The following is a 25,932-nucleotide window of genomic DNA, read 5'->3' as shown; positions in this document are numbered from 1 at the left end:
AATTCAGCCATATATTAGGTGCTTGCTTTCATAGGCTTTCAATTGTCTCTTTAACTTCATGGCAGAAAGGAGAGGAGGGAAAGCAACTAACATTTCATGAGGACCCACTATGTATAGGGACTGAACTACATGTTCTCACATAGGCCATGTCCTGTCTGCTTCTCTAGCACAAAGTTGGCTCATTGTGGGTGTCTCAAACATAGGCCAGAAACATAAAGGAATCACTCACTAAACATTAGCACAACGATCTGGTAGACTAGCATGAAGCCATCAAACATATGCATCCCATAATATAGGGAAGGACTTATGTTATAATGCTAAGTGAAAAAAAAAATCAGGACACAAAATCATATCTGTAGTATGATCCCAACCCTATAAAAACTGGCTCTATAAAAGACAGGGTGGGTACGTGTATCAAATGTGCTGATTTCTGGGTAGAGGAGTACTTGAGAATTTTTTTCTTGTTTTTATATTTTCAAAAGCTGGCTTAATAATGGTATATAACAGGAATCAGCAAACTTCTTCTATAAAGGGCCAGGTGGAAAATATTTTCAGCGCTGTAGGCCACGCAGTCTCTGTCACATCTAGTCGACTCTGTCTTGTAGCGTGAAAGCAGCCACAGACAATGCGTCAGTGAATAGGGGTGGCAGTGTTCCAGGGCAACTTTATTTACAGAAACAGGCAGCAGGCCGGATTTGTCTCATAACCAGCCATAGTTTTACAACCTCTGATATATTATTTTATAATCAGAAAAAAGTTATGTAAGTATATATTCTTTGGTTATAAGATCTTGGTATCATAATCAATAGAACATAGCACAGAAACCTTACAGCCAGGCTTTATTCTGATATCTTTGCATCATGAAATAACATAAATTAAAAATCATAAATGAGAGACTATGAGAATACAAATTCTGTGCTGGATAGAGTAAAAATTAACAATACCTATAGTTAATACCAATTTTCTCTCTATTTTTAAGCCTAATATGTTTTACTTATTTAGATTTTTCTTTTGTGTCTTTCAATAAAGTTTCATCATATTTTGGTGACCTCTAAGAAATCTATTATTTTTAAAACATCTTGTAGGATGAACAGAAAAACTACAATTTTCATTTTTTTCCTCTCCAGATTTTCTGAAGCCAAGGCCCTGGGAGAAAGTATAAATGAAGCAAGAAGTAAAATTGGTAAGCAGATGATATTCTGTGAGCCTCTTTCAGAAACCATTTTCCTGGTGAAAATCAGGTCGTGATGTGCCTCCAAATGGCCATGAAGCCCAGTTTCAGGAGAGCCCCTGCCAAGGAAGCTGCTTTGAGAGCCTTCCCTAGGAAGTGTGTGATCCAGCCCACCACCCAGCAGGAAAAGCACTTTCTTTTGTCTAGAACTTGAACTTTTCATCCTCAGGCAGACCTGAGCTCCAGCATCCCAATCAGAGAGTTGTGCTTTTCCCTGGTGTTTTTCAGCAGTAGCTCAGCTAATCATAACTTCACAGTTACAGTGAGACGTCATTTCTATTTCAAGTATGGTGAAACACTCTTACACCTCCCAAAGCTTCTACTTAGCATATTTGGCACAGGTACGATATTTTAGCATCATTCAGTAAGCCGGTGGGAGGATAAGAGGCAAAAACAAGCCATCGTGCCTTCCCAGGGTGGAGGCTGCCACGGAGGGCTGCCCACTTAGGTGAGTACCCCTGCAAAGGTGAAGTTAAGGCAAGAGGCAACTCGGTAAAATGTGCCTCGGATTCTCTTTTTTTTTTTTTTTTTTTTGAGACAGAGTCTCACTCTGTTGCCCAGGCTGGAGTGCAGTGGTGCGATCTCAGCTCACTGCAACCTCCACCTCCCAGGTTCAAGTGATTCTCCTGCCTCAGCTTCCCATGTAACTGGGACTATGGGTGCATGCCATCACACCCAGCTAATTTTTGTGATTTTAATAGAGATGGGGTTTTACCATGTTGGCTAGGCTGGTCTCGAACTCCTGACCTCAAGTGATCCACCCACCTCAGCCTCCCAAAGTTCTGGGATTACAGGTGGTGAGCCACCACACCCAGCCTCAAATCCTTTTAAAAGTAAGAGGACAATGTTTTTTTCATCCCAAACTAAAAGATACCACAGAGACCCATCTCCCAGGCCCAGGGCAGCTTCACAGAGGCGATCCCTGTGCCTCACCTCTGTGCTGGAGAAGGCAGCAGTTACCGGCTCAAAGCTGGCCCTCTGGGTCTCTCTTACTACGCCCTTTTCTCCGCCTACAAGTGAGGACAGGACAGAAGCCACTGTGAGTGCCCCCTTTAATCTTTCTAACAGAATATAAAAATCATGATAGCCTTAGTTTGTCTCGGTCGGTAAACAGGAGCCCCACAGTCCCCTCTGTGGCCTGAGACAGAAGGGGCTGAGGCAGCCAGACCCAGAGCCACACCCAACAGCCACACTCAGAATCCTTGTGTCTCAGGGGTTCTTGACCTAAGGTCCAGGATCTTGATAGGAGAGAAATGCCCCTGTATTTTTACTAACCTCTAACTGAAATTTAGCACCACTTCAATGATGAACCCAGTGGAAGTTACAGAGGCTTTCATGTCACATCACAGAGGGGCAGACGTTGTAAAATATCTTTTGTGCTATCAGTACAGAATTACAGTGGTTATTAGACTCACCATTAGATCTTTTTATTTAATACATTTATATAAAAGTACATAGATATTTCTGTATCACAAAAGGTTTTACAATTCTGATAACTATTTCAATATAATTGGTTTATCTTAAAAGCCTGTGTATTTTACTTTATGCACCAAATTATTATCCTGAGAAGGGGTCCGTACAGTCATCAGACTGCCAGAAGATCGCTGGCGCAAAAAAAGATTTCAAACCCCTTTCTTGACCTGGATTCCTGAACATCCTAAAACTGCATGAGAAAAACTGGGAGTTAGGAATGTTTGTATTTTTCTGAAGATAATGTCCATCCATAGCTTATCTGATTCTCAGAGGGTCCAGTCACCCACACCAATAAGGAAATTGATTCTAGGCTGATCTCCTTCAGGTGGGAAGGCAGACACTCTGCTGGGGGGCAGCCCAGTCCCAGAGAGTGGGCAGTGATAGTCTACTTGGCTTGAAGGGGAGAAGGAGGGGAAAGAGGAAGCTGACTTCAGTGGAGCCAGGGCCAATTCGTCAGCATCCTCTTACCTCAAGGGACCCAGTGGTCTGTTTTCATCCTTGGAGGGATAAGAGAGAAGACCTTTTATAAACTGCTTCTCCCTAAGAAATAATATAAAGTTTTGCTCTTAAAAAATATCTTACTCTGTAAACCAAAATAAAACCGTTCCAACATTAATGAAATAGACTAATGATGGAAGGCACCAACTGACTATACTAATATACTTAGTTTTTCACTCTGAGTACAGTGGAAATAACTACAAATTCCCCATAACTGTGGTGCAATCGTGTATGTTGGTGGAGCAAGTTTGCCACATTCTGAAGATTAGGCAGATTGGGGGCTGCCTTAAAAGCTGCACAGGTGTTTCCTGCCCAAGAGCCAAGGGCCGACCAACTGAGGGCTGTCATTGATCTGCCCAGAGAAGGTGTCTGCTTATAATTCATGCTCAAAGGACCCAGATATGCTAGGGGAAGATCTGGACAAGTAAACTTTTGTTTTATCCAGAAAATAACAAGTATAGCTCACACTAATATTGAGACTCAAGCTTCCATTGCTGCCAAGAACATAGTAGTTAATTCAGTGATGCCTATAAAGCCAATGCCAGTCTTCACTTCACTTTATGCAAATACCGAAGTAAGACCCATCTCCTGGCCACCCATCTTTCAAATTGTGCTCTAATCCAAGGGGCCCAGATGAGTGGGTCACTGAGACTCAGACACATTACTGAATACCCCCTCACGGTGCTTGACCTCAGGGAGTAGCCTGCCATCACGACATCTCAGACACCAGGTTAGGACTAAGGAGGAGGAAGGTGGAACTTGTACACACATTTAAAACTTCCAAGGCAACCTTGAAGGACACAAGTTTCTGGAAATTTAGGATATGAGTGAGTGCATTTTTCTTAGGGAGAAATGAAATCAAATGGAATTTGTAGTCCCCAAGGAGTCCTTCAGTGAATCTAGGAGGCAGGAGGCAGAAGCATGACATGAATTTACCTTGTCTGCACGGGATGGTGACTCAGCTCCACTCCCAAACTGGGCTACGTCCTGCCTCTGGACCCTGAGGCAAGATTGAGATGCCGAGGGGCACACACGTAATTGGCCTGCAGAGAAGAAACAGAAGCTGTATTTGTGAACTGCAAACCAGTCAGCCCAGATGTTTAAAGTTCAGGTTGCCACTGTCTCCTCGGGTAGTTTGTTTTTTTCTCTGACATTGTGATCCACAGCTGCCTCTTGAGCTGCCTTCCTTCTCAAAACTCCCTAAAGGCTATCATTTTAGTAGTGGCTGTATAATATCTAATTTTTATATGGCATCATCAGTCAGTCTGAACTTCCATATAATTTCCTTTTCTTAAAAGAAGCCAACCCAACTAGGTAGATAAACTCTTGCCACAAACTCCTTTTTGTCTTTCTCTAGACGCCATTTACATCAGTCCTGATGTTGAAATAAGCTGAAATAAGAAATGGGAGGAGTAACCAATTTAAAATCTCCCTGAAAAATAATAAGAGTCTGTGTTTCTGTCGGAGAGCCATTTTTATTGTATCTACCTGTTCCATATACAAGATCATTAGGCTGCTTTTCTTCACATGGGCTGGGGTTTCGTACACGTTCATTTACACCCTGCTTCCATCTGTCATGTCTCTAAAAATGCCACTGAGCCCAAACTGGGAAAAGAAGTAGACTGCTTTAGAGGCAGTGGCATAAGCCAGGCATGGTTTTGCTTACTAGAATCCAGGCATTAGTTTTTTTACATCACTGTTCTACCACTGGCAGCATTGTCTTTGGCAACAAAGGACAATGAATGGCTGTTCACTGGCTTAAGGCCCACTCCAGACTAGTCCTGAAACAACTGCCTTGCAGGCAGGTAAAGCTTGACTGACACCTCTTGGCACCTCTTCATCCCTCCACAGACCCCTCCAGGCCTAAATGAAAACTCACATCACAGGAGGCTGCACAGTGGGTTTTCACTAGTGAGGCACTCAGCAATCAATTCAAAAATCACGGGGAATGTAATAGAAGAAGCTGTTAGTGAGAGGCAAAGAAAAAGAAAAACAAACACTAGAAAAGCTAGCAAAACATTCTGGAAGTTTTTCCCCCTACTCCAAATTCAAAGAACCCCCCAACCCACCATTTGACCAATGCCCTTTTAAAAAGTGTTTCTCTTGTACATTTGGGATTTGAGAAAATCATTTCTCAGATCTGGGTCTCTGTCGGCAGAATAAACCAGACTGTTTTTGCTATTTGTCAGTTCTGTGCATGTTCTGTACTTAAGCGTCATTGGAGGTTTACTTTTGGACCTACCTCCTGCATGTTTGCTTCTTGTAACTTATCCTGGAGTAAGGAAAAGACAACATCCAGTCTGTTTTGCTAGATTATGATGACCTGGATCAAGTATATCCTTTTGTTACTATTTGTTGCCAGCTCCAAATTACAAGGACAACATCAGCAGTAACAGCAGCCTTCAGCATTTATTGAGCACTTACTCCAGGCTGGGCTGAGAACTTGACCTATGTTATCTCATTTAATCCTCATAGGGAGGAGACACACCTGTAAGGTGGGTTTTACCATATATGTCACAGATTCTAAGAGACACAGTTTTTACACTCTTAACACCTGTGTTGTCGGGATGCATTTAACCGTCCCATTAGGCCTTTTTTTTTTTTTTTTTTTTTTACTCTTAAAAATCTCTGTATTGGCGATTGGTCTTCTAGTTGACATTGTCTTAGAGTCTATGAAATATGGTATTTTCACTGTTTTATAGGGTTTTTTTTTGTTTGTTTGTTTGTTTGTTTTTGAGACGGAGTTTCACTCTGTCATCCAGGCTGGAGTGCAATAGCGCAATCTTGGCTCACTGCAACTTCCGCCTCCCGTGTTCAAGCAATTCTCTGCCTCAGCCTCCCAAGTAGCTGGGATTACAGGCGCCCACCACCACACCTGGCTAATTTTTTGTATTTTTAGTAGAGACGGGGTTTCACCATCTTGGCCATGCTGATCTTGAACTCCTGACCTTGTGATCCACCTGCTTCGGCCTCCCAAAGTGTTGGGATTACAGGCATGAGCCACCGCACCCGGCCAGATTTTTGTTTTTAAATGAGTTGCAGTGAAATGGCCTTTGTAAGTGGCCAAACTAGAATTTCTGTCCAACTCCAGAACTTTTTAACCCTATATATGATCTCCATAAATTCACTTTTACCTGACTTTGACATTGTCTTCTGAGTTTAAATTTCTCTCAGTTGTTTATTCAGTTTCCCTGATTCTTTGGCCTTTATCCTACATGATATGCCCAACAAAAGGCTCGAACTAGACCCTAGCTCAGGAGCTTTGAGCATAGCCCATGAAAATTAAAAGGCTCTTTGTAGCGTGATTAATGACAGGTCATCTTTGGCACTTTGGGGCCCAGTTGTGGCAGTGAGTGGGGCTGAAGTCCAGCCTGCCCTTGCTCTCCATCCCATGTGCGCCACTCAGCATTGCATCTGCCCATAGGAAGGCACACCTTTTTCTAGTTTGCACAAAGGTCCCCCATGGGCTTGCAGCAGCCGTGGTAGGATTCAGTGTCCCACATGTGTTTCAACTATCATTTTCAGTGGTTTGGAGAATAGAGTTGAAGGGTTGTATTTTCAGGCTGTATACAATTCCAACTGAGTGGGTTTATTGATGCTTCAAAAAATACGAGAGAATTCAAAGCATAAATGTAGATGTGGTTTAGTAGGAATAGGTGTAATGAAATATTTATGCTTATGTACCAAAACCAGCACAAATAAGGACTCAAGAAAGCCTGATTAAGGGCAGGCAGAGGAGTCATCAGGGACCAGAAAATAAAAATGTGTTACCATAAAGTAAAAAAAGATTATATTCTCAAAAGTAAGAAATATAAAAGCCAAGATGTCATCCCTTCCCTCTACCCAGCATTTCCATGTCAACATACTGCATTTCCTCAGTAATTCCAGATCCCTACAAGAATAGAAATGGTTCAGAGAAAAGCAGGTAAAGAGATGATTTAAAAGTTACAAAGTAATTTTTGATTTATTAAATGATTCACCACATTTATTTTCAATGACAAGCTCTGCTAGTGCACTAGAGTATTTAGTCTGATTTTTAAAATTACATTTATCAAAAACTTCAATTAATTTTTTGTACCCAACTTGCATTGGTTACAATGTTTGACTGTAAGAATAGAAGGAAATGTGTTGTCTCAGGTAACTGGGGAATCTAAGGAGTACAACTAGCTTCAAATGCATCTCTCTCTCCTCTCTTCTCCTCTCCCTCCTTGTCTCAGTTCTGCTTGACTACATTGTCTGACAGCCTCTCCCCAGTTAGTGGCAAGATGCCCCTGGCAACTCCAAGTTTATGTGGTCTTTAGAATTCGTAACTTCGTTGAAAGGGACCTTGCCCAACAACACTGGCAAAAGTCACTGGAGTGACGAATGATTGACCTGGCTTAAACCACGTACCCATCTCTGAACCAATCCCTACAGCCAGGGGAATAAAACACTCTGACTGACTAGGCCTAGATCATGTCCCCACTCCTCAGGCAGGTGCTTAGCCCATCTGCACCACATAAACTGAACAAAATTTTTAAGGAATAGAGCAGATATCTTTCTCCAAAGGAAGAAATGCTAAGCACACAGAAATTATGTTTACTACAGACCTTACAGAAATTTATCTATGGCCTGAAATAAGAGACATCTGTAAAGCAATGGGAGGTAGTTCTTATGAGAAAAGACAACAGTTAGACTTCTTTATCCTGGAAAAAAGAAAGCTGTGAATGGGGAGCTTAAAGATTGGATTTAAGTATAGGTGCTATAATGGAACAAATACAAAATGGCACATTGAAAACTCGGGGATTATAGGAAAATTAAGACTGGGGGAGACCGCTGAGAACCCACGCTGCTTTAACTCTAACAAAACCAATTACAACCCTGTTAAAAATAATGATATAAATGGCATGCTAAATTCCTAATACATAAGGAAACACAATCTATTATTAAAACATCAGATTTTTTTTTCCAAAATAAGGTTATCATGATAGAAGAGGATTTAAGGAAGGGTTGAGGCTGCTGAGAGATGGAGACATGAGCATCATGTGCAGAGAAGGGGGACAGCAGCACGATAAGCCCCCCTAAGAGACAGCACCCAGCCACGCTGGACCACGAAAAGGAACGTGGAGGCAAGGGGGCTGCAGTTCAGTCCTGCATTTCTCCACAGCTTCCTGGGCTCGGCTGTGCCAGCTTACTTTGTATTCAGTTGTTTTTACTTGGTGGTGCAAAATTTTAACATAAGAGGAGAAAATCCTATGTGAACAAATAAGACTATGTATTACACTGACATCAGTTCCCCGTTAACCAATTGCATATGAGATAATTCCTGTTAAAGAAACATGGTTGTAAGAGAACCGACTGTATATTACTTGATGATATACAGAAGGACTGATAAATTATAATTCAGCTTTAAAGAGATTCAAAAAAGGAAGAAATAATTTGCAATTGTATTGGAAATTTATTTGATCATGTGAAAGAACATTTTGACAAGAAGGTAATTAAATGATAGAGATCACGGGACTCTTGAAAAGCAAGACACAAAAGCATCTTTCTGAGATGACTCAGGTATCTAGAGATGAAAAGAGCAAAGATGACTTATTAAGGTCTCTCTGTAACAGTTCAGGTGTCACTGAAATTGCAGAATATTCCAAGACATGAAGTTATCTGAGTAACAACCCATAACCAGTATGACTGATATCTTCATGAAATTTAATGTTTTGCTGTCCTAGTTTGGAGATCAAACAAAAAAAATGATTTGAAGCAAGTTGGAGGGCTGTAGTGTACATTCACTAGCAAGATTGAGCACTAATAATTATCAAATATAGAGAAGGAAGCAATGATTTGGTTGGAATGCCACCAAAAAAAGATGGATGGCTACCTTTCAAGAGTCCTGACAGAGTAGTCTTACCCTAGTGAGTGAACCAAGGTCCAAGACCTGGCTAGGAGAACAGAGGAAGGCTGACCCATGCCAGTCAAATGGACTGCAAATCAGAGAGGCAACTTATTTATTTACCATGGTGGATGTTCTTTTATAGACAGGAGCTCTTAAACCACCTCTATCCATGGCACATCCTCCCAGGAAACAAGCTAGATGAGTTGTTGAAAGGCTGATAAGTGACCCTCTCCAAGCACAAAGGGAATCAAAACAAAGAGAAGTAAAGAGTTTGGAGAGATAGGTACCCATGGTCACAATTAAGCCTCACAAGGCTTCCATTGCTCACAGCAGTGAACATTCCTGCAGCAATGATAGGCCTTGGTCCAGTCCCTGCCTCCTCTGGACAGTACTCACTCACCATTGCCAACCTGACTCATCTGTTCTCCAGGCTGACCAGCCTCCTTCTGCACACAATACCTCTTTTGCCAGACACAGTAAAGCACCATTTGTGAGGCTTCTTCTTACTAAACCGTAATTTTATCCCACTCCTACCTCTCCAGGATGAACCGCAAGTGACTTTGCATAGGATTTGAGGTCACAGAAACAATCACTTCTAGTTTGGCTCTTTTGATTTTAGAAACATAAACCTGATGAGCTAGCTCAGGGTTAGGATACATGTGTGGTGATGACAAGAATCCCATTAAGGTACGATCATAAGATCTGAGGCCCCTCCAAGCTGTAATAGGAGCTGGAACCAGGACCTGGAGAGCCAAGAGGACCCAGGGTGGCCTTAGAGCCCAGCGCCCTGCCTCCGGGCCTCCCTCAGCGCCTCTTGCTCCCTCTGTGCCTGTCTGCCCTTGTAACCGGCTGGCCCTGCTGACCATAGTCCCACTTCCTCATGGCTTTTGTCTTCCCTGGTCCCAGCTGTACCTGAAAACATCCTTTAATATCCAGTTCCCAAGGCTAATGAGTTCCTTATCTGCTTATTTCTTAGCTCAAAGGTATGAGAAAGAGAATTTGACTGGACCAATTTGTGTGTTCTAGGCTTTTAGGACAGTAGCTGCTGGCAGGCTTAAGCATGTGCTGCTTTGGGGTCAGGAACCCAGCTCTGGTCCAGGAAACTATGACCAAGAAGGAAAAGAGGTCTTGTATGTCAGAAAGTGGCCAGCTAGGCAGCAAAGGGGAGGAAGCTCTCTCTTTTAAAAAGGGGATAGGTAGGACAGGTGCAATGATTGATATCGCATATGCTCTTGGTTTTATCTCAGGGAGAGCTGTGTGAAGATTTTTTGCTAGTTCAGCTCTTATTAGATGACATCAATTCCTTAATTTCCAGGTTCTCAAAGAAGCAACTCACTATTGCCCCTTTGTTTTACCAGTAATCTTAGTGACTAGTAAGGTACATTATAATTTACAGTACATTATTATTTTTCATACAGTCAAATCCATTGATCTTTTCTTTTATGAGTTCCTCCATTGCTTTCATACTTAGAAACAGTCAATGTAATAATAATAATGGTAGGTTGCTCATTGTCAGGGATCTGTTTAATACCTTCCTAAATTTACTTATAGCGTTTTTTATATTGTTCAGTTTTTCACACTCAACTCATTTAGGATTTATTGTAGAATGTGGTATGTAAGCTGAGGCTCTAACTTGAATCTTTTTCAAATAACCAATTTTCTCAACACCTATTTCATTTTAATGAAATGCCTTAAAATGAAATTTCTTTCCCTTATGGGAGAGTCATTTCAGATTTTCAGAAGGCAGCTGATGCATTCTAAATCTCATCGTAGTAGCAATGTACATTCTTGACATGATAATTTTCATTCAAGTATTTCAAAAATAACTTTGCCAGCAGATATTATTATCTAGATATCAGAATAACCCTGCAGAAAAGTGGCAGCTTTATATAAACCAGGAAGCTCCTGGATGAAGAGCCACAGGGTCATATCGGTAAGCGTGTGGTCCCTCCAGGCTGAGGCCCTCTCGGCACTCTCTAAAGGGAAGGAGACTCTCTTTAAATACACCAGCAGGAACTGTGCTCCACTGACTGATTTGCCCAGGGCAGATAGTTGGTAATTTGTTGTTTCACTTCTAAGAAGAAAAAGTGTGTTTTATTGTATTATATTGATTAGAAGGATGAACATTTGTAGCTGGGACAGAGGTGGGGAAGAGGGTTTTGTCAGTGATGCTGAACAGGGAATACCTGCAAATAGCAGAACGTTTGCTGTGTCTCTTGTCAACTACTCTGGAAACACTGATGAGTCCCCCTGTAGAAATCCACCGAAAGCCTCCAAAAGCAGAACACACAAGGGTGGGAATAGCCCTCCTCACAGCCGCCATTCCACTCAGCATGGAGACGGCCTCAGTTTGGTGCTGGCTTCATGTGGTAACATGATCCTGTGGACCAGACTGGCTCTCTAACACATAGTCTGCACCAGAACTTATTGAGTCCAGCCTAAAAGTATGCATGTGCAGCCCTACAGCAAGCTGTTTGTTAAAGCACAGACCTTCAGAGGAGATAGTGAAACACCACGCAGACACTTGTCCATCCTCAGGGACTCAGCACTCCCCTTCTGGCAGGTAGATGACTGCTACTGGGCAACATTGAAAAAGCAGAGATGCTCCTGAGCACATCTAGGCTATGTCACTGATCAGGCATCTCATAAACAAAAGCCCAGCCCAGGCAGTTTCGGTGGCAAAACTAGTAACAGCAGGACGCTGGCAGCTACCTGAACAAGGCCAAAAGGGTGGCCAGGGACAGGACAACTAGGAGTGCCATGGGGACCTCCCAAAGTCAGGTGTCAATGCTTGGACAGAGATAAGATTGCCTGAAAGGACTGGCAGCAAACAGAGAAGCCCATTGCCAGTGATTGTGTTTCTAAGCACAGACTGTAGGCCAGCAAGAGTCAAAGAAGTGGAGTCCCCGTCATCATCATAATAGCTAACTTTGATAGAAGTACTATTATTATTATAATACCCTTACTACAGATGAAGAAACTTAAACTTATGAATATTGCCCAATAATATACAGCTAGTAAGGGATGGAGCTGACAATAAAGGAAAGAGGCAGAGAGGTTAATGGGAAGAGGACTAAGTTAGTCAAGGGAGGACAGCCCTTCCTTCCTAGGTTCTCTCCCTTAATCTGGAGTTCAGAAAGTCATAGATTCATTGGGGTGGTGGGTTTTGTCTCTTTTTAACTGCATCAGTGATTCATGGGTACATTTTTCCATAGTTCGAACAATACATTAATATACATAGCAAAATGTAAGCAGCCCACACATTTTCTCTCACCTACTACCAATCATGCCCCTGCCCCAGAGAAGAGTAGCCACTTTCAACAATTTGATGTATCTCCTTCCTTCCTCTTCTGTGCATTTGGAGAGAAAGAGAGAAAGAGAGAGAGAAGCACCTATGTTCAAAGATATCTTGTTTTGTTGCATAAATAGGACCATAAAGTATCATTCTGCCACCTTGCTTTTCTCATTTAACAGTGAGTATGTTAAATGAGAAACTCACCATTTTTTATGGTGAAATAAACTATGTAACTACTATTAACTACTTCCTTGTAACAGACATTTCACCTTTTTTTCCAGTTTTTCTCTATTACAAACAGTGCATGCATTTTTGTGTACAAGTGTGAATGTTTCTTTGGGATAGATGAGTAGGGGGAGCAACAGTATATGTGTATTTTTAACTTTCATGACTACTCCCCAGTTGCCTTCCCAAAGAGCTTCATTAGTTTATATTCCTTCCAGTGTGTGACAATACTCATTTCCCTGCATCCTTGCTTGTACATGATCATATCAGCCATTTTAGTTTTTGCCATTTGGAGAGCAAAATTTGGTAATTCATTATTGTTTTCATTTGCATTTCCCTAAGAGCTGGTGAAATTGAATGCTTTTTCATGTATCTCATATTCTCTGCCCATTGGTTAGTTGAATTTCTCTTTCTGATTTGTAGGAGCTCTTTGTGTCCTCTGGATATTAGGCCTTTGACTATAGAATATGTAGCAGATGTTTTCTTCCAGTCTGTCACTTGTTTTAATTTTCTCTTAAGATTTTTGGAAGAACCCCAGGACGGTTGCTTTTTTCTGTTTTTCAGGTTGCTTTAAATTGGGAGGTACTGACTCTACCTCACTATAGCACTGGCCCAAGGAAGATATGCAAAGTAACCTTGGTCACACTGCACTGATTGTCAGTAAAAACATGTCCAGATCAAAACTAGAGATGGTGATTTCAGATCATTTGTTTCAGAACCACTAACCACTAATAAATGACTCCTGCATACAGATGGTTAAACCTTGCACCAGACCAGAAGTCTGATGATTTTACTGCTGAAAACATGTTTCATAATTTTATTAATTTAATCCTTATTGAAGACATTACTAATGATGCATGAATATTTTTAAAATTTAGTTGTTTTGCAAAACAGCATATTAACACATGTTGAGATGATGCTGAAGTCTAGAAAACATCCTGATAAATAACTGGAATGTAGCAGTACCTAGCAACTCATTAGCAAACACTAGGATCCTTGGGTACTCCTTTTTGTTGGAAGACAAAAGCAAATAATTAAGGAATGACTACAGAAATGGATAATGTACCAAATAAACTCAATAGGCAAAAAGACATCAAAGGGCATCTTAATAGGCAAGGGACATCAAAGATATAAAGTTTATAAAGTGCCTGCATCAGTAATCTAAAGCAAAGCCAGGTCTATTTTTGAAGGTTATGAAGCAATGTATTTTTTGAAGTAAATACTGCAATCTTGTAAAAAGGAAAAATAAAAAAACCACAGCTCAAAGAAGGCTTATTGGAATTTGTGACCTGAACCTAATCAGGCTGATTGTCCGCTTAAACAGCAACAACAAAAAAATCAGGAGTCTTTTTTAGAATTTAAATAAGACCCTGAACATGTTCTGGATATGATCCAAAATTACTTGAAGCTGGGCACAGTGGCTCATGCCTGTAATCCTAGCGCTTTGGAAGCCAAGGTGGGAGGATCACTTGAGGCCAGGAGTTCAAGACCAGCCTGAGCAACATAGTGAGACCCCATCTCTACCAAAAAAAAAAAAAAAGTCTGATTAGCTGAGCATGGTGGCACATGCCTATAGCCCCAGCTACTTAGGAGGCTGAGGCAGGAGGATTTCTTGAGCCCAGGAGTTTGAGGCTACAGTGAGCTATGATTGTGCCACTGCGTTCCAGCCTGGGTGAGAGAGTGAGAACTTGCCTCCAAAAACAACAAATACTTGCAGGTTAAACAGTACACTTCCAAATCACCTAAGACTCAAAAAGAAAGTCCCAAGATAAACTAGAAATATTTTGAACTAAAGGAAAATAAAAATAAAATCCACCAAAATTTGTGTGCTGCAGTTGAAACAGTATTTATAGGGAAATTTATAGCATTCAACACATATATTGGCAAAGAGAAAAGATCTAATCAACAAGCTTAGCTTCCATCTTAAGAAACTAGAAAAAGAACAAAAATAATTCCAAAGCAAGTGGAAGGAAGGAAATAATAAAGATAAGAACAAAACTCAATAAAATACAAGAGAGAAAAACAATAAAGAAAATCAGTGAAACCAAAACTGGTTCTTTGAAAAGATCAATAACATTGATAAACATCTAGCCAGGTTGACAAAGAAAGAGAAAAGACAAAATAACCAATACCAGGAACGAAAAAGGGGATATCAGCCTAGCAAGGTGGCTCAGGCCTGTAATCCCAGCACTATGGGAGGCTGAGGCAGGCGGATCACTTCAAGACCAGCCTGGACAACATGGTGAAACCCCATCTCTACCAAAAATACAAAAATTAGCTGAATATGGTAGCACACCCCTGTAATCCCCAGCTACTCGGGAAGCTGAGGCACGAGAATCACTTGAACCCAGGCGGAGGTTGCAGTGAGCTGAAATCACACCACTGCACTCCAGTCTGGGCAACAGAGCAAGACTCTATCTCAAAAAAAATAAATAAGAAAGAGGAAATATCATTACAGACATTGAAAGGATAAGAGAATATTATAAACAGTCTACACAAATGTGACAATTTAGATAAAAGTAGACAAATTCCTTGAAAGCCACAAACTACCAAAACTCATTCAAGAAGAAATAACCTGAATGGTTTCATATCATCTACTAAAGGAATTGAATTCATACTTAAAAGTCTCCCAAAAAGAAAGAAGGCCCAGATAGTTTCATTGTAGTGTTCTACCAAACATTTTAAAAAGAAATAACACCAATTTTATATAATCTCTTCCAGAAAACAGAAGAGGGAACACTTCCCAATTCATTTTATTAGGCCAGTATTATCCTGATCCCAAACCAGACAAAGACATCACAAGAAAACTATATACTAAATCCCCCATAAACATACACAAATACTAGCATATTGAATACAGCAATATATAAAAAGACTAATATACCATGAGACCAAGTGAAGTTTACCTCAGGAATATAATTCTGGTTCGGTATTCAAAAATCAATCAATATAATCCACCATGTTAATAGATTAAGGAAGAAAAACCTCATGATCGTATAAAGTGGCACAGGAAAGTATTTGATAAAATTTAGCATTCATCACAATAAAAACTCCAGCAAACTAGAAATACAAAGGAACTTTCTCAACCTGATGAAGGACATCTATTTAAAACTTGCAGCTAACATCATAATTAATGGTGAATAACTTAATGCTTTTCGTCTAAGATCGGCAGCAAGACAAAGTTGTTGACTCTCACCACTCCTGTTTAATACAGTACTGAAAGTCCTAGACACTGCAAGTAAGCAAGAAAAATATATAAAAGGCATAGAATGTGAAAGGAAGAAGTAAAGCTGTCCCTGTTCACACATGATGTATTTGTCTACTTAGATAATTTCAAGAATTTACAGAAAAGCTCCTATAAACAATAAAAGAGTTTAGCAAGATTATAGGATACAAGGTCTACACATAAAAATCAATTATATTTCTACATTCTAGTAATAATTGTTTACCAAAATTAAATATTATGTTATACTTGTAAATATATTATAGTCATATATATATATTAAATGCTAATATATAATTTATAGTAGTTCCAAAAAATACAGAGAGAAATATTTAGGTATAAAACTATCAAAACATATGGAAGATCTCCACATTGAAACCCAACAAACTCTAATAAAAAAAATCAAAAAAGACATAAATAAATGGAGGCAAAAAAATATTTATGGATTAAAAGACTCAATATAGGAACGATGTCAATTCTCTCTAAACTGACCTTTAAATGTAATGCAGTTCTATTCAAAATCCCAGCAGAACTTTGTGTAGCTATAGTGAAGGTAATTGTAAAATTTATATGGAAAGACCATGGAATTAGAATAGCTAGAATAATTTTATAAAAGAAGAATAAAGCTGGAGAAGTCACACCACACAATTTTAAGACTTACTGGAAGCTGCTGTAATTAAGACAATGTTGACACTGGCAAAAGAATAGATATGTAGATCAATGGAAAAGGATACAGAGTCCAAAAATAGACCCACATCTTTAAGGTTCATTGATTTTCAACAAAGGTGCCGAGGCAATGAAGAAAGAAAAGGTTTTTTTTTCAACAAGCAATATTAAAACAATTGGGTACCCATGTACTGAAGGAAAAAAGAAGAATCTCAATGTAATCTTACACCATATACGAAAATTGCGTCAAAACAGATCATAGATCTAAGTAGAAAATGTAAAACTATAAAATTTTAGAAGAAAGAGTATGAGAAACTCTTCATGTCTGGGGTTTCGCAACACATTCTTAAACATCATACCAAAAGTACAATCAATAAAATTAAAGTGATAAATCAGATTTATCAAAATTAACTACTTTTGGTCTGTGAAATTCACTGTTAAGAGAATGAACAGACAAGTGACAGACTGGGAGAAAATATTTTCAGATATCATATCTCACAAAGGACTTCTATACAGAATATAAAAAATACATAAATATTAACTCTCAAAATTCAACACTCAGAAAACAAACAGCTCATTTATTTTAAAAATGGTGGGGGTGCAAAAGGCCTGACCAGATACTTCACCAAAAAGGACGTACAGATGGCAAATGAACGCATGCAAAAATGTTCCCCCTCATTAGCATTAGAGAAATTTGAATCTAAACAATGATGAGATATGACCATTTGTTTATTAGAATAGCTTAAAATTTTTTTAATTTTTTAACTGACAGTACCAAGTGATAGCAAGGATGTGGAGCAACTGGAACTCTTGTATGTTGCTAGTCAGCATGCAAAGTGGGGCAGACACCTTGGAAAACAACTTGGCCGTTTCTTATAAAATTCAACAGACATACCTTACAAGCCAACTACCTACCCTAGAGAAATGAAAACTTAGGTTCACACACAAACTTGTATGCAGATGTTTGTAAGGGTTCTCTTCATAATTGCCAAAAACTGTTGGTAACCCAAATGTCCTTCAATGAGTGAGGGGATAGACTTCAATAGAGTGCATACAATAGAACATTAATCAGCAATAAAAAGAGCAGACTGCTGGTAAATAAGACAACACGAGTGACTCTCAAAGGCATTGTGCTGGATGAAAGAAGCCAGTCTCATAAAGCCTCCTACTATCTGATTCCAGCTATATGACATTCTGAAAAAGTGAGAACTTCCACAATGCAGGGCAGGGGTGGGAGAAGCGTGTGAGCCCAACATGGCCGTGTGAGGGAGTCTAGGGTGACAGAACTCTTGGGTATCCTGCTTTTGAAGGTGGTTACACAAATCCATGTGTGTGTCCAAACCCATGATGCATACACATGCTCCCAAGTCAATTTTATCATAATTAATAATAAATAAAAAATAAAACAGTATGAATTCACCAAGGAAAGAAGACAGGAGGGAATATCAGACAACCCACCTCAGCTGTCATTTGAAAATGAATCTTATGTTAGAGAACAGAATTTTTTTTTAATTTCTCTGGAAAGAGCACTTCAGGTAATTGGGTATGGGTTGATGATACAGGTTGTGGTGAACTATTTCAGGCTGAACACAGTAGGAGCTTTTGCCACAGCTCTTCCTCAGTTTGGGCAGGGCAAGTAGGAAATTGAGGGCTACTATGATCAGGACTTTGGGCAGAAAGCCTTGGTCTCAGGTTTATTCATTCAGCAATTTATGTACATCTGTAAAGTTGGAGGCCCTGTAGAAAAGACACAAATCCATGGGAGAGTCCCCAGCCTCAGGATACCTGTAAGGTGGTTGAGAAGATAGGACACAGGAGGCCCTCGGGATTGAGCCTGCAATTACTCTGCAGACTCCTCTTATAAACCACCCAGTGGGGGCTTCTCAGTCAGGCCTCGTTGGTGGAGTAATAGGTCACTACAAATAAGTGCCCTGTAAAAGATTTGGGAACATTTCATCAGAGATAATCATTTGCAGTGCAATTTTCCCTTCTATGGTCAAGCCAGCAAAATTGATGGGTTTCTTAAATGTGCCTCAGGAGATTTTCTGATCTCTGTTCCACTTAAAGACAGTTTAGTTATTTTTTAGTCTCTCTCCACAAAACAGTATTTCATCAGGTTCCGCACAGCCAGAAATGTCTCTCCCTGACTTCCTAAATCACTGCAAGGGTCTGAACAGGCCCATAGACCCAGGACTGAGGACAATTGTTTGCATTGTTCTAGGATGAGTCCTCAAAACGGCTTGAGTCCCTCATGCCCCCAGGTGGTATCCACCTCTGCCAGGGTTGGTTGACAGTGCTTTCCATCACAGTAACACATCGTCCCCTTTCCATTGCCCCAAGTAAAAGCTGAATTGAAGAGCTTCTGATGTCAGAGCTTCCTATCTGAGGTGTCATTGCAAAAAGGGAAACTGAGGCAGCGAGTGAGAAAGAGTAGCTCACCTCAGCATGCGGAATGTGAGCCAAAGTCTAAGCAATCTGTATTCTATTAAAATAGGGTCCATAGAAAACCAAGGGCTGCTACAGTTACTCCTATTTGCCAGGCCAGAAAACAAACCTGACTCCCCAAATACCAGCCAGGCCTATAAGAAATCAGGCAATAGACTAGCTAGAATGTTTCATTTCCTCTGCCTCTTTCTCTGCTAGTTTTGTTGCCAAAGAATTAGGTCTGTTTGTAAGAGACTATATTAACTATAGGCAGTAGTAATATTTTTCAGAGAAGGAAAATGAAAAACAAGAAATAAGGGACAGGGCAGATGTTGTCAGAGCCCCACCTCATCCCTTCCACATGCCAGGCGTGTGCACACTAGCATGACTTCATCTGCTAGCACTACCCACTCCCCCTGAGAGCATTTTTCACCTATTCAAGAGATACATGTGGGGAAGGCTGGTGCTGGGGAATTAAAATCCCCTGCCCTGGGAGGACTCAATCAATGACTGTTGGAAGTTGGTGTATACGTACCCCAGCTCCCTCCCTCTGCAGGAGTGAGAGCTCTGAGGCATGTATCCTCTATGGGCCCCTAGAGTCTCCCAGTGGGATTGAGCTCCAATTGCCCATAGTGGAAAATGGCTTGCCATTGCCCACTATATTGGCTGCCTTCCCTCCGTGTCTCACTTCCCTTGTCTCTTACCAGTGCTTCCAGGGATCATTTCCCAAATAAACTACTTGTACTAGGGTCTGCTTCCAGGAGAAACCACACTAAGATGGGGGTAATGGGGTGTTACCTCTGAGATAACTCAGATGGTGAAAAGAAGACAGAGGAAAATGGGAGCTGGATTATGCAGGCTTTCTCAACCAAAGTGACTTGAGAAACTGCAGGAAGGCTACTGGCCTCCGGCCACTGTAACAACTTCCTAGAAGTCACTGTCCTCATTGATAATGTTACACTATTAGGAATTAGGGGCACCTATTTGCCATTCATATACTTATCTCTTCTTCATGTACGTGCAACATCTTAGCTTACCCATTGTTCACCCATTGTAGTGTCATCATTGGTGATTTCCTAAGATCCAGGTAAAAACCACCAATTCCTCTAAACACTGCCACATTGTTAAAATACCAACCCACGAAGGACTGTTGAAATTAGCCAGCTGACCAATGTTTGGAAGTCCCCATCTTGGTGCCCACATCATCATTGAGAATTATCAGTTTCTAAAATGTACTAATTTGATGGGTAAAAATGGCTTCTCCTTGTTTTAAAACATGCATGCCTTTGTTTCATAATAAAATTGAGTCTTTTTCATTTTCATAAAAAAAAAAAAAGAAATTAGCCAGCTGACATGTAATCAGTCCTTAGAAAACAGATTCCTGTGATTTCTGTGGTACAGAAAATCATTACATCAAGTGTATTGTCTCCAGCAGAAAATATCCTAAGGCCCACAGTAAACTTCTCACCAAAAACCGCATGTCATACACATTCACTCTTCATTGATACTCTTGACTGCAAAGAGAAAAGATTACAAATATCACCATGGAGAAGTGGTCAGATCTGTTTCCAGTGACAAGCCAGAGTCAAAATCCTGTCGCGTGAAGCTGAAGGGATTCAGAAGCTTCTCCCCCACAACCGTCTCCCCCTCTCCTTGCCACACACTCACATGACTCCCCCAAAGCAAGAACTATTTCAAGTGGCAGCCTTTGGGGATAGAGAACAATCTTTAGATTCCTTTATTAATTCCTTGGCCACCTCTCTGGCCTCCCAGTGCTGAGCAAGTCTAGCTCAGGTGTGTTTGTTTTGGAGCCCACAAGGCCTGGCCAGCGTGGCTGGTATAAAGCTGTCTGAAAAATACTCGCTTTTGGTATTTTTAAGAAGGGCAAAAAGGAACACATTTAACCAGACTTCATTTCTTCAGCAGTTTGTGAGTTAGGATTGGCATGAGTTAGGAATATAATCACCCAGCCTGTATCTGAAAGAATGCCGCCCTTTTCCAGTTTGCATAGCTTTCTTGCCTCTTGCTCGCCTTTATAAGCCGCCCATCCTTGTTCCTGGAGGGGTGACAGCACTAAAGGAAACTTCTCCCAATGAGTCCCACATGTCCCAGGACTCACCAGCTTGTGACAGCCAAACAGGGTGCGTCTCCTTCTTATTCCCAAAATATTATGGCCAAAGTCCCTCCTGGCTTTACTGCTGGAAATTAATCCACTCACATCAAAGCATGTGCCCAGACTGTGCCCAAAAGCTCTCCAAGCACTGCCTCCAAGCACTGCTCTGGAGCGCCTGCCTGAGGTCCTTCCCCTCTGTCTTCCTCATCTCCTCTCGTGCTATAGGGGCTGCTGCCTGCTGGGCACACTGTCCTCTGATGGTGCCATTGCTTTGAGGCTACCAGGCCTCAAAGACCCTGTGGCCCTGGCGATGGCATCTGACTAGGTGAGGCAAACTTGAATAAGGTATTGTTGGAGGCTTAAGCCTAACAGAAATGCTCCTTGGAGAGCAGCTAAAAGCTCCTTCTGGTTTCTTGGAGGGCTTTGACCTGTAGGCTTCCAGCCTCATTCATGGAGGCTTCCACACACCCTCAGGCAGGCCTGCTCCAAGAAAAACCTACTGTGGACACAGGGCCCAGCAGCCTATTTGTATGTTCACTTTCTCCAGAGCACTGCCTGGACCCATAGCTCTCACAAGACAGTTTATAGCAGTTTGTTTTCCAAAACTCTGGGCCATTCAGTCTTCAATGACACAAGCATGTCATCAGTCAAGGTGGGACTCCCCCCAGTGACCAACAACTTGTTCTATCTTTCCTCAAAAGCAGCGTTTCTCAATGGGGGTGCCATTGGCCTGATGAGACAGGCGGTTCTTTAGTTGCAGGACCCGGCTCGGTTCACTCAGTACAATAGTGTCTTTCCCTCATTGTTGTGACCACTATTGAGTACCTGGATGAAAGTCTCCATTCACATGTGAGGTGGGGACAAGATCAGACCTACATATTCATCCCACCATTGACTGCCCACTATTCCCAAAGAGCTACAGCAGGTACTTGGACAAGGACACATATCCACATCATCTGTATTAGTCAAGGTCCTCCAGAAAAACAGAGCCAAAAGGATGTGCATAGATACAGAGAGAGAGAGATTTATTTTGAGGCATTGGCTCATGAGATTGTAGGGGCTGGCAAGTTCAACTCGAACAGGGCAAGCCTATAAGCTGGAGAGCCAAAGAAGAGTTGATGTTGCAGGTCAAGTCCAAAGGCAGTCTGGAGGCACAATTCATTCTGTTCTGGAGGACTTCAGTCTTTTTTCTCTTAAGGCCTTTAACTGACTGGGTGAGGCCCACTCCCATTATGGATGGTAATCTATTTTTCTCAAAGGCTACTGATTTAAACATTAACCACATCTAAAAGCAACCTCTAGACTAGTGTTTAAGCAAAAATCTGAGCACTGTAGCCTATACGCTTTGACATATAAAACTAACCATCACAACATCCAAGTACAAGCATTACTTTTTAGGCATAAACTGTATGAAGATTTTTTTTAATCTCTAGCTCTGCAAACATATAGTTCTGCTAAAGAAGCACCCAATCTGTGTTTCTGAAGACAGAATACTAAATAGAACATCTAACTCTTACTTAGAAGCACCTACCTGCATTTGGGTTATTTCATTTTTAGAGCTTCCCCCAAAATAATGGTGTATCTTTACCTTACATGTACAAACCTCAAATGCCCCATTAAAATGATTAGCTTGTCTCCAACAGAGCCATGTTTTTCTCAAAGATAATATCCAGACTTTCTCATAGAAGGCAAAGGCTGCTCCTTATTCTGGAAATTTTATCTTCCCAAGTTCAAAGAATGTGAAGGTTTGGTCTCCTCCTGGCACCTGTTAGACCCTGGAGCAGCTGATGATCAATATGCTCCATTAGCTGAAATGAAATCAGCTTCTGCTGCTATGAAGATTAGAAACAAGTGCTGTGCTCTGCGTTGTACATTGTCACATCTCCCACGTTATAGGAAACAGTTATCCACCTGTCCCTAGCCATGAAGGGACAGGTGGATAGCCCTGTCACAGCCCTGTGATAGGAAAAGCCATAATTAAGGATTACGCCTTTATGTGAAAAGCAAGATTAAGTTTACAAGTAAACCTATAAAAGTCCCTACAAATATTTTTATATTCACCAAAACAAAACATTAAAACCAATACACTAAAGAATCATAATAACATTTCATTCATCATAATGGGCTCTGTATATTTAGCCTCCATTTACTGTCCCTTGGACACAGAAAATTTTTCAGGATCTCTCTCCCCTAAAGATTCAACATGAAGCTTGTAAATTATTTTTATCTTTGCATATTGTGGCAATTCTCTCTCCATCTCTGTTTTTCTTCTCTCTGGGTATTCACTGCCTTCCTGATATTAGCCCTTGGAACTGTTGACTCCCCAGAGACACAGCACCCAAAATTGTGCCATCAGCCCTTCTTACACACGTTCTGAGTTCCTGCTCCCCCTGCTCTCTCATTTTGTTGGCTGAAGAAGTGTAGTTCTCAGGCCGTGTGTACTGCAGCTTCCCTCATCTCCCAAAGCTTCATTGCAAAAACCTCTCATTTGGTTATGTTGTCTGCTTTGCCTCTTTTTTCTAGTCCTAACTCCCTAGATTTCCTTATTATGCATTATCCCCAAAATGACCAGCTTATATCCACCAGGACTGAGATAGGTAAGAAACAGAGCCATGTGTACTGGAATTTCAGGTAGGCCGAACTCAAGTTCAGGGAGGGGAAATGATGTTCTTCCTGAAATACGTCACTCCTGAAAAGCACCGTCTGTAAAATGGTGGGATGTCCATCTCCACCTCTCTCCTTCCCCTTTCCTCTTTGAAAATATTTAGCCTCAGAGGAAACAAAAGGAGAAAGAGCTCTGGTGTTATTTTTCTGGAATAAAATAAAGTAAAATAACAGGATGGGGATAGAAATCATCCCAGGCTCTGAAAACAGAACCATTACCACCAGCATTTCAAGCAAGCTTTTTAAAAAGTCATTTACTTCCAATTACAGAAATCAATCATATTTGACTATAACGGAATATGGAAGACCCCATTACCCACTAAAGTGATGGTGAATTTGAGGGTAAATAACTGATCAGAAGGCAGAAGGTTTAGTAAAGATAAACTAAATTTGTATAAAGTTGGAGTCAACGAGTGCTGAAAGGTCATGGCTCTGCTTTGTGAAACCCTGATTTGGATGATTGCAAGGACATGTGACTGTCCCCCCTTCCTCCCAAATGAGCGGGAGAGAGGCACTTCAGCAAAGTCAGCTGGACCCACGATAACTTGTTAATTTAGGCCTGAAAGATGCTTTTCTAAAAGGGAACAGGGGAAAATACAGATGTCCTGCCATATTTGAATGTGATCAAGGCCTTAGAAACAATTGCAATAGGTTAGCTTGCTTCAGTCCTGCATGCAGTGTTATTTGTCATCAGAGCCACCCACCTCATAATCATTAGTTTTTATTACTACCACCAACCACCGTGACGACCAGCACTCACTGTGCACCCACAACGTGCCAGGCGCTGTGCTGGGGGCTTTATGTACATTGGGTCTAATTCTTGCAGCAACCTTGCAAGGTTGGTGTTTTATCACCCTATTTTAATGAAGAAATTGAGGCTCAAAGGGATTAAGTAGCCTAGGGTCACAGGTAGGAAGTGGCAGTGCCAGTCTACCTGCTCCCAGTACCCATGCTCTTTCCATTATTGTAGGCCCAGGATTCCCTCTGCAACTTCTCCTGCCGTTTTCCACTCCCTCTCCTCTGATGGGCCTTCACTGCTGTTCAGTTGTCTCTGAAGGCCAGCCATCTTTTCTCTGGCTCCCCACTCCACCACAGTTTCCCAGTGCACCTGCTGAGCTCGGCCCCCGTTGGCTCCCTTGGATGGTTTTCCTGAGATGCACTAATATATCCACCCCCATGCCACTCCCATGTAGGTGAGTGCAGAGACAGAGCACAGGGAGCCTCACAGATTCAATGGTGGGCCTGGCCCATTGCACCAGAAAGACGCAACATGCATATGCAGCATCTAAAAATGACTTTTGAACCTGGAAGCTGAAACCATTTCCATTCAGTTTTGTCTTTTATTCACAAACTCACTAACACATTTCTCCTAATCTCCAGTCTCTTCAGATGGAGAACAATTCCCACATCATGAAGCACCAACTCTGTGTTAGGCAATTATTTTACAGGCCAGCTGGAAGTTTGGCCAGCAGTGAGCCTTAATTGGGGCTTGTTTTTTCCCACTGACTTTTTTTTAAGCACTAACTGATTTAAAATTAAATGAGTAGAATCAAGTTTTATTTTGGAGTGAAAGAGTTGATTATTTATATCAAAGAGCCATGTAAAACTTGCTGTTTTCATGTTGGAATCCAACTTTTTAAAACTATATTCACTGCAAAATCAAACATCTCAGTGCTTGGGGTTGATTTTATGTCCCTTCAGTGAACCTGCCCTCTACCTCCCAGTTAGTGAGGGGTCCTACCAACTAGCCTCCAGTGCAAGTAGGAGCATGTTGGGAACAGATGGAATATACCTGTCCCACCCACACTGGAGTAGAGGAGGTTTGAATGCCCCCAGGTACTCCTAAGAGTGTACCCTGGGCTACTTCTGGGGATATAAGGATGGAAATCAGAGGCAGTGGCTACCTGGGCCCTGCTCTCACCCCAGACAGCATTTCTGGCAACCAGAACCACATCTTCAAACAGAAAGAACAATTGTGAACTACAGCTACTCCTCCAGGGCAGGCCTTGGAAGCTGGTTATATCCCCCCTTGCTGAAGTAAGAACTTTCAAGCATCTAAAGTAACATCTTTCAAATAGATACCAACACAATCATGAGCCCTCAACTCCCTAAGATGTTTAGTATTTAACAATTCATGCTGGTTGCTGAGCTGAAAATTTTCCTGATGCTTACTTACTTGCATCTCCACGTTTGTTTGAGCTTTTAACAAATGTGCTTACTTAATTCTCTGAATCTGTTTATGTAATAG

The 25,932-nt window shown here is 41.2% G+C and overlaps 1 protein-coding gene across 3 annotated transcripts in view; it reads left to right on the top strand.

The window, feature by feature from the left end:
- The window catches only part of KIF6 (kinesin family member 6), a 386,628-nt gene that overhangs the window by 294,782 nt on the left and 65,914 nt on the right, over positions 1 to 25,932 (top strand). For all 3 annotated transcript variants that reach the window (XM_054492899.2, XM_054492898.2, XM_054492897.2), the window contains exon 15: positions 1,128 to 1,183. In XM_054492899.2, coding sequence (XP_054348874.2) covers positions 1,128 to 1,183 — 56 coding nt within the window. The remainder of the gene's footprint in view (positions 1 to 1,127; positions 1,184 to 25,932) is intronic.

The sequence above is a fragment of the Pongo pygmaeus genome, chromosome 5 (assembly GCF_028885625.2).
Source record: "Pongo pygmaeus isolate AG05252 chromosome 5, NHGRI_mPonPyg2-v2.0_pri, whole genome shotgun sequence".
NCBI classification, from domain to species: domain Eukaryota; kingdom Metazoa; phylum Chordata; class Mammalia; order Primates; family Hominidae; genus Pongo; species Pongo pygmaeus.
The sequence above is the reverse complement of the archived record's forward strand: the minus strand, read 5'-3'. Positions and strand labels throughout refer to the sequence as shown.